Below are 10,180 nucleotides of genomic sequence, written 5' to 3' on the forward strand. Positions count from 1 at the left end.
CTCTCTCTCATCCTCCCTATGTCTCTCTCTCTCACTCATTCTCGCCGCCTGTCTCTTTTCAAGCAGAAAATCTTTAAGCTGACATGGACTGCTAAGTTCTTGATAAGGTTATCGGTATCCAAGTCATGATAAAACGCGTCGAGTCTTCTTTACTTGATAGGTCATCCGACTCAATTTGTTTTCTCTTCTGAACATTCAGCTGCCATGTTTCTCAACAATCCTTATTAACTAGATGACCAAATGTGTCAGACCATTACATTGTGTTATTATGAAGCCTTTCTTCTAATTTGTTTGATGTCTTTGTATGGTTTGTTAAACAATCGGCATTGAAGGCAACATGGAACGACATTTGAAACCAACTGAACATTCATAATAAGATGCCTTTATGAGTAAAACAGAGTATGTTTAATGGGAAATAGTAAAGAGCTTGAGTTTATTCACCAGGATTTGGAGGATTCATATTCATATGAATATATTCATATATATATAAATAAATAAGTCACGAGTACCAGTGTGATATGGCTACATATTGGCACTGGTGGGAGGCATGTGTTGGCCTTAGTGTCCCACCAGTGACAATATACAGCCATATCGCACTGCTACAAGTGTGATATTGCATTTATAAAACAGTTCAACAGCATAACGGTGTATATATAAAAAAGAAAATCAAAAACGAAGAGTCTAAGAAATCCTTTTGTATGAGGAACTACTTTTTTCCGCCCTTCTTTCACATCTGCAGCTGACCGTCATAACAGTAGAAACCATTGCTACTTCACTACTGTAGAGGTAGCATTTGAATGATTCTCTAGCGTAATATCTAAAGTGATGACAAAACAGGTGATTTTGCTCACATTTTAAGATTATAAGACTGAACGACATTAAAAGCCACCAGTCTACAGAGATTTCATAGTATTTTTCTGTTGCAATCGGGAGATCACAATAATTAAACCTGAAAATACAAAGTAAACTCTACCAGATTGTTAGGGTATAAATACAACACTACAACATACAAGAGAGAGTGATTGACTCGTCAGATTCGTCATTTGTTTAGCTGTAGTTTGAAATTACGCTGGGTTTTTCTCCTCTAAGGGTTTATTATGCGGTCTCTGTTGCCATCTTGTGGTGGAACGTCAAACTTCTTGGCTCTGCTCAGTATGACAGGCTGATGGATACATCTCCAAAATTATATATATTTAAAATAGGCACTATCCTTATAAATAAACTAGATAGTTGCAATCTAAACAACTACATTCTCACCTAAAAAGGCCTAAAAGTACAAAAGTACATGCTTGTATATTTATATATACAGGCAAAACTAAGGAGTTTACATACACTGGACATGATTAACTAATAACAAACAGGGGTGTGAACACAGGTGAAACTAATGAATACTGAAAAAGTGGTGGGAAAACAGAACAAAGCAATCACATGACCAAACACAAGCACATGGGACACATGACAGGGGGAAACACATAATAGGTGCGTTCGACATGAAGCTCAGCTGCAGCCGGTGATCAACGAGATTAGCCGAGCGCAGGCGGGGGCGGAGTAGAAAACGGAGCCGTCAAGACGTACAGCTGGACACTTCGGGACTCAAAGTTGCTGCAGTCATGATGACCGATCAAATGGCGTCATCATATTTTTTTTGTTATTTTTATTTATAACAATAAAACATTTACAAATAAAACAGAATACAATATCTACAAACTGTAGTTCCTTTTTAAACAATAAGGGAGAATTATGAATAAAATATATAACAAATGCATGAGAGAAATAAGAGGAAATGAGAGGTTAATATAAACATAAAAAACAAACAGGTCTATTAAATACAAAGCAATAAGCATCAATTATAGGAGTTAAACATCTATCTTTAGGCTAATACTTCTTGTTTGACTATGCTAAAAAAAAGGGTTTACATTTATGTACATTTATAGATATAAAAAGGTCCAAAGTAAAAAGCAAAACAAGGTGTTTTGATTAAGTCTTAATAAATGAAATTATTTTGGATAATGAATGAATTTTCAAAAAAGCATTTTAATCCAAAAAGACTGTGTTGAAAAGAACAAAAGGTAAAATAAGTGAGCGATGTAGAAGTTTCCCAGAAAGAGCAGGTAGCCTTTAAACTGCTAGACAGGAAATGAAATATATATTTATATTATAATAATAAAACCATTTTATAGTCATTTATTAAAATAGTTCTTTAACTTAATTTGTTAAGAGAGCTTTAACGTGGCAGGATCAATGATGATGATTATTTTATTTCGAGTCTGTAAGACCTATTTGAGTTCATATTTAGGTTATTCACTAAAACATACACTAAAACATTTCATTGAAATCGTTCAGGGAGATGAATGCAGTAGTCTGTATAAAAAAAGTTAAAAAATAAACCTGTGCAAACAAGCTAACCTTTATAACCAGATTATTTAACAAAAGATGATTACTGCAGTAAAATATTTGTAGTCTTTTAATAAGCAAGATGTGTACAGGATAGAGAGGGTGTGAAAAGTGAATTAATTGATTTGAAAGTTTTGAATCAGAATTTGTCTAATTATAAACCCGAAATACACGTGTTTGTTGTCATGTGGTGAACTCGGCCATTCGTATAATATCGGTGTCGTTATCAGAGCTCCTGCAGTCGCTCTTCAGAAGCTGCACGGTCTGAGTCTGCCGTCTGATCTCGGAGCGCTGTCCCGATACTTTGATGCCACATGTGACAGTCACGTGGCGTCGGCGCAGCATCAATCTGGACAAGATTTCTAACCAGCATGCACCGCTTTAAGACAGATTTCGATCGATCTGTGCAGCGCTGCATGAAGTCGAACGCACCTAATAATGACACTCAACTTATTTCCTTTTTCCACTATTCTTTGACTACATAAAAATCATTAGTAAGATGTATAATGACCAAAAAATTGCAAACATAAACAGAAAAGATTAAAGAACAAATGACAGTGTTGTTCCCAGTCAAGGTTGAGTTAGGTGTAGAGTTTCTTTCTAAAAACTTATTGTACAAGTGAACAATTCTCTTGTCCCTCTCCCTGGGCCTTTGGTCTACCTATCTTTCAATGTAGGTGTGTACTATTTTTACCTCCTTCTGTAGTTTGTTGTTCTTCATCTTCCATAAATTCTATTACAATTAACATAGGCTCATTCTGAAAATGTAGCCCTATGTACATTTCTGGAGATCGCAAATAATGTAGCCAGAAGTACATATGGCTGTATTTCATCTTTAAAACGAACAATACGGGGCAGTATGATGGCGTTTGTTTTCATGCTAGCAGCTGACTGCTTATCTCCGTGTGCACGGCTTTCCTGCTGTTACAGTTGGTGCAGTGGCTTGCACCATACAGTACGTCGGCAGACTTGAGATGCAAAGAGGAGTTAACTGCAACAAAGGGGTTTTAAAAAGCAGTAAAGAAACAATCAAAAGGCAAAAAATAAAATGAATAAGTAAATATTAAGATGAGAATGTAGTAAAATTTGTAAATGCAGTAAAAATCAGGGGGCTTTTCTTTTTCTGGATTGTTTTTCAAAACATTGTTGGTTGGTTTTGGGAAAGTGGTGGGCGCTTGGTACTTATTAAAACACAATCGATTGGGTATGGAACAGGGTGGGGTGTCGGTTGGTTAGTCAGTCAGTCGACAGTGGCCTCTGCTGGACTTATGTGAGAAGAGCAGGTGTGAATGGCACTCATGAGGGAAATTTGAGATCTCAAAAAGCATACACAGTGGCAGCTGGTAGATTCGTGATAATAAATACTGCAAAAAGTGTACCTCTTGGGACATATTTGGAGCTCTCCAGAAAAGTATATAGCGGTACGTTTTCAGAATGAGCTTTAGTTGATTCCAATTGTGAAACAGAAGGATCAATGTTGACACTTTGTGGTAAAACTTAGTAATGTAAAAACAAATCATATATGCAAGTTAAGTTAAGCTAAAACAAATGCCGGAATAGTTGGTGGTTCATTCCACTGTGACATTTAATCTCTGATAAATTAGTTCCTGATAAATATGGGACTAAGGTGAAGGAAAATGCATGAATGTACGAATACATTTTAAGCTGTGTATAAAAATACTTAAAGCAAACACAGCTACCCAATTGTCATTTTTTGGTGCACCTTCGAAAGCCACTTGCATCATATTTCCAGTATGAAGCTTTATCACAAATCAGGGGTATAATTTTGAGATATCCTTTTTCTGGCAGGTACGCAGTTGCTGCATTTAAAAGTCTTAAATGAAATGCATGCGAATGCGAGCCAAAGCAAATCCCGCCACCTGCCAAGGACGCATGTTCAGGATCCTGGACCGTTGGATTTTTGGCATTGCCACACAACAACTGATGCGCACAGAACTTTTTTTGTCTGTCAAAAACAAGCTGGCGAGCGACCAAATGCATTGCGTGTCTTTCCAAAAGTCCTGCAAGATTGATTTTACCATAATTCTCCATCTTAGTTTTCTTCATTTAATCACTCGGTATTGATCCCATTTATTTAGTCAGTCGTTTGTGTGTTTAGTAGAGAATTGTGGATTTTGTTATAGACTGTGCTAACAGATTTATCTTCGGGATTATAAAGAGGCATTTTAGCTTGTGTCAAGTCCACTCAGAGGATGAGTTGTGCTTAGCGTGGCTCAGGAGAGGACATAATCCAAACTCCCTAATTTCCTAGCATTTTCACATAGAAATCCACTTATCTGTCGTGCATTAGCCCTCGCAGCCACTACAGTTTCTTAGCAACGGTCATGCTAGTCTGCTAAGGGTAATCAGAAGTGCCAAGGTGTGAATATACTGTAGATATTGTCTAGAACAGCGCTTCGGAGAGTTAAGAAGCATGGTTTTATTCTTATATCCTGTGCGGAGGAAAGCACATCTGTTTCAATAGTTGTTCAGTCGAGATAAAGAGGCTTAATGAAAAACAATCGCAGATTTAAGCCAAGCGCGCCAAGATCGTGCTGGTTTACGAGTGCTGTGGATACTAGTTGCAGAAGTGTGTTATCAAATATTGATCAAAGTGGGGGGAGAAAAAAAGGCCTGCAGGGACAATATCACACTTGTTGGAAAGATCTTTTTTTACACAATAGCTGGTAAGTTTTGTAAGATAACTAGGGGAGAAAAGCATCATATTGCAGATGCTGCTGTCCTGCTAGTGGGGTTGTGAATGAATAAAGATATCATTATTTGTTTGCACAGCAATATTTTAGGAACTGTTAATGTTTGCTTTAACACTATTATTATTGTTATTTAGGAACTATACTACACTGTGTGTGTGTGTGTGTGTGTGTGTGTGTGTGTATATATATATATATATATATATATATATATATATGGTCAATTCCATGAAAATGTCAACCTTATCATGAAAAAATAAACTTTTGACCAAAATAACAGAACCTATTTAAATTTGCTCATTAAGGTCTATATTTTATTGTAATGATGTGCTCTTGTTGAATTTTTAAGGAAATTGGTTTGTTTATCCATGAAATATGAGGATTGTGCCAATGGTAAATTTCATTATAATCCAACCACATTTCGTGCTTTAGAAAAAGGGATTAAAGACTTACCTTTTCCATGCTTTATGTTAACAGTAATCATTCTGCAGAAGGATTGGAGTCTGTAGTATAAATAATTACCCTTACTTTTTCATAACATTACTGCCCTTTTGATTTATGAGCTACATATTTAAGACATCACGCAGCTTCGGTCACGTGTCACGTCCGTAACGATTTAATGAAAAAGTTTATATTGTGGAATAAATATTATAACAAATAAAATGAAACTTTGTATACAAAGCCAAAATATGTCCATACTAATTATGATCGCCAACTCATCTCAGGTCTTTGCTTTAAACAACTACAATTTTGCGTTACGGACGTGACCATTTTTGAACTCCTTATTAATATAAGCCAATGACTAGCGCATATTTGTTCATTATGATGCTGCATTACAATTACTGACTTACATTACATAACATCCATATGTTATATCAAGAACTGAACATTTCAGTTAGCTATAAACCATTTTAGTAACATTTCAAAAATAAATGTTTAATAAAGAGAACAACATTTTACATGCCATAATCTTGGCGCATAATCTTGGTGTTTTGGCGATGCAGCACCTAAGCACTTCTTGTTTCTTTTGTAGATAGGGTAACTGACCGTCAAATAGTGGATCAAATAGTTAAGATACAATTTATGCCAAACTAGGAATGCTGATTTCGATTCATTTTGCCAATCAACAACCGCTCGTTAAGCGATATTAACCGTTAACAGATTAATATCAAAATATTATTTAATAAAAAAAATTGACGTGCCTATTTTGTCTGACACATTAAATATTGCATTTTAAAATACTGATTTAGGTTATTTTAACATGCAAACAGCATACAGAAGGAGCATCTTCACGCACCTACAGTGTTTTTTAGCAGCACAGAATAAATGAATAACAAAAATAATAAAATAAATCCTGCTCTAAACCTTTTTACTTAAATGACAAATTAAGATTACAAAACGAAAACATTGACTGAATGTTTTTTAAGAATCGGCATAGACTGTTTGTCCAATCGTGTTTAATAATTAAAAAATATTAGGCTAGCTCAAATAGATTGCTTTACGGAAAAAATGCATTCAATTAATGCTCCGCTGTTATAATATTACAAAACCTGTCAACATTTTTAATAGAAGTCATTAGTTTAAAGATTATGTCTTAATTATTATTTATTAGCCTATTTCCTCTGTCTTACTTGCGGTTCATGTGCGCGCGCGCGCTGAGTATAGTGAAAGATAATGACAATGAACCATAAGGCTTTGAACCTATACTTTTTGTTAAATATAGGCTAAGGATATAAAAATTTTGTTATTTACATGTGATACTGTATTAATTTGCATACATGTTTTATAAGCTGTAAAATGAAAGCATCAGTTTGGTGCGAAGTTATCCTAAAATATTTGGCTTTGTTTGATTTGTAGATTAGGCTATGTAGGCTATTTAAAAATGTATATAAGTGTAGAGCCCTACTAATATAGGATCTGTTGATATTAAGCAGTTTTTGTTTTTCTTTTATTTTTTTCAACAAACTATTTTAAGAACTTTCTGCTAAATAACAAAGGTGTTTAAATTCTGATATCATAGTTATTTATGAAAAATATTATCTAATAAATAAATAAATATGTTTTATGTGTCGAGTTTGATGACCTCTAGAGGTTAGGGGGCGGAGCTTGGAAGACGGGAAGGAAGTGAAACCAAGAGCAGAGAGTCAGATGCGTTGGATTTAGAGTTTTTGTTTTAATAGTTTGCCTTGAAATAGTTACACAAAAGAAAATTCATGTGTTAGTTCTGAGTTTACAAAGACTGTTAACCCACATCCTTAGTGCATTTGAGGATCGCTGGACAATCTGTGTGGTTAATTGCCCAGAGAGAGAGAGAGTGAACGTCAGACCTGCGGACTGAAAGATCGATTGGAGAGAGACTGAGGCTTTGCTAATCGGGCCTGTTTGTTTCGTGATCGGAGGATTTACAACTGCGGTGATGCAATTCGGGATCGCGGATGGACGTCAGAGACGTTTGGAGTGTGTCTGGTTCTGTGAATGGGTACTGTGATTGTGACCTTCATTATTTCTACGGATTCTGTGAGTACTGAAAAGTGTTTTTTTCCAACGTGAGCTCCAACATTGCGCGCCAACGTAAGACTTAAATCCCAGCTGGGTAACATTTTATTTTGGGTTTTATTTGATGCTATAATGTTGCTCAAATGTGTGTTTGCTTTGTATGTCTGATTAAGTGAAGCTGTGTTGTCACTGAAAGTGAATTGAGTCCTACAGCTTTAAAGTGATTTAAAACACAATGAAAGAAAATTAACACAATAGCCTCACAATATTTAATAAATGTAAAAAGTTATTATATGCCTTGCATTTGTGATTTTCTTTTACAGAAAGGGTGAAAATTAATGGTTAAATAAACCAGTGTGTAAAATAACTTGTAAATGAGAGAGTTAAATTATATTATGCAATAGAAAAAGAAAACAAATAGTCACTTCTACTCTGAATAACTCTACATATATATCTGAGGCCCGGTGTTATTAAGTGTTTGTTATTACCATTTGATGAACAGACATTGATAATTTTAAAGTTATAGGGATGTGCCTCTCACCTTGAATTTTATTTGAATTTCCCTAGACATATTACTTTTTCTGAGCTAGTTAAGGGGAGAGGGCTACATTTGTGGGGGCTCGTCCGGGATCAATCAGATTACTCAGATTGTTAATTCAGAAAGAAATTTAGAAGTGATTTATTTGCGTGTATACTTATTCTGGGGTTTATTTTGAATATATATTTTTCTCTTTCATTCAGTTTTTTTACAAACACATTTTACATTCTTTTTTTTGTAAGTTAAAAAAAAAAAAATGGAGGTTAGTGAGATTATTGCTTGGTGCAGAGACAAAGATGTGGGTCTTGACAAAGTTATTATTCTTAGCAATGTGCCTACAGACTGTGAGGACAGAGTGATCTATAATGTACTAGATACTGCTCTGGGAGTTGGTAAATGCAAAGTGCTTGGTTGTCGCTTAGATAAAAATAAGGAATTTCAATTTGTTTTGATTGAATTTGATGATGACATATCCAAGACATCTATCCCTGCAGAGATTGGAGGACCTGAAGTAGGTCTCTGGTACACACAGGTTGTGTGTGTTGCAGCTGAAGCTCCTAAAAAGAGCAAGGAAGATGAATTTCAGACTAAGTTGAATTTGTTCCTTCAAAACGAAGGAAAATCATTAGCTGACATTTCAAGTTTGGCATCTCCTGCTCCTGACCTCAACACTAAGCTGGTCGAGGCCATAAACTCCCTTGTTCAAACATGTCATGTGGCTTCATCTGAGGAGAGAGGGATATATAGAAAGCTGCGCCCTTTTTCAGGGTTTATACCAACTCCTCTTGGGGAAGATGAGTTTGAGATTTGGGTGGAGCAGACTACACACATTTTGGAAGAGTGGCAGTGCTCTGATAATGTTAAGAAGCAGAAACTAGTAGAGTGCCTCAGAGGTCCTGCAGCAGATATTGTAAGATTTGAAAAGACTGGCAACTCAGCCGCTACTTATAGTGACTATCTTAGTGTACTAGAGTCAGCATTTGGCAGTACTGAGGATGCTGCAGATTTAATGCTTAAATTTCGAAGCACATACCAGAATGAAGGAGAGAAGCTGTCAGCCTACATATTGAGGTTGGACAGGCTGCTCCATAGCATGCTGCGGAAAAAGGGAATTGAGTATTCTGCTCTTAATCATCTTAGAATGCAGCAAATAGTCAGAGGTGCCCTGGCAGGTGACATGGTGGCTATGCGTTTGAGGATGACCCACAAGCTTTGTGAGCCACCTTCTTTCAACGAGTTAATGAAGGAGGTTAGAGAAGAAGAAAATATGGTCAGCAGTAGGCGCACCTTACCATCTAATGTTGCCATGTCTGTAGTGCCCACTACCAAGAAGGATTCGTCTGCTAACAGTGGTACTGTCGACTCAGAAGTAGAAAAGTTAAAGAAGGAGATTAGGGGGCTGAAAAATGAGGTGTCTCGGTTGTCAGCTGCAGCCAAAGAACCTGTAGCCCATGATCGTCCAGCCATGCACAGTCTGGCTGCTGTTGCTGACTTTAAAACTCCAACACGTACAGTAACCAAAGCCAACATATTTTGCTACAGATGCGGGGAAGATGGGCATCTTAAGCGGGACTGTAAAAACGATGAAAATCTCAGGAAAGTAAACCAGCGACTCATCAGAATGAGACAATCTTCGGGAAACTTCTCCGGGGCTCAGTAAAGGAACGGCCTGAAGCTCCGGGAAAGACACGTTCCACAAAGTGCAAAAGAGTCCAAGCTGAGCCAGCAGTTCTTCCAAACGGGTTAGTAGGACCCAGTTCTGTCCTTCCTGTTCAAGTGGAAGGAATCTATGCAAAGGCTTTGTTAGATAGTGGATCGCAAGTTACCCTGCTATACAGATCCTTCTATGACAAATACTTGAGACATATGCCATTGATACCAATAGAAAATTTGGAGATATGGGGATTGAGTATGCAAAAGTACCCATATGATGGCTGTTTGTCTTTGAGGCTGGAGTTTCCAGGATCTGTTGCAGGAGTGGCGGAATCCATAGATGCACTTGTGCTGGTCTGTCCCGATCCTGTCATGAAAGGGGATGTAA

At 36.6% G+C, this 10,180-nt stretch overlaps 1 protein-coding gene across 1 annotated transcript; it reads left to right on the top strand.

Moving 5' to 3' along the window:
• Nucleotides 1–7,220: 7,220 nt before the first annotated feature.
• Nucleotides 7,221–9,799, top strand: LOC110438332 (paraneoplastic antigen Ma1 homolog). The gene has a single exon (XM_073943196.1). The coding sequence runs from the start codon at nucleotides 8,396–8,398 to the stop codon at nucleotides 9,797–9,799; it is 1,404 nt and encodes a 467-aa protein (XP_073799297.1). The 5' UTR covers nucleotides 7,221–8,395.
• The last annotated feature ends 381 nt before the right edge of the window (nucleotides 9,800–10,180 follow it).

This window comes from Danio rerio, chromosome 25 (genome assembly GCF_049306965.1).
Source record: "Danio rerio strain Tuebingen ecotype United States chromosome 25, GRCz12tu, whole genome shotgun sequence".
Classification (NCBI taxonomy): domain Eukaryota; kingdom Metazoa; phylum Chordata; class Actinopteri; order Cypriniformes; family Danionidae; genus Danio; species Danio rerio.

Excerpts from the sequence above, each read along its gene's own strand:
- LOC110438332 (XM_073943196.1), top strand. The coding sequence starts at position 8,396 with ATGGAGGTTAGTGAGATTATTGCTTGGTGCAGAGACAAAGATGTGGGT.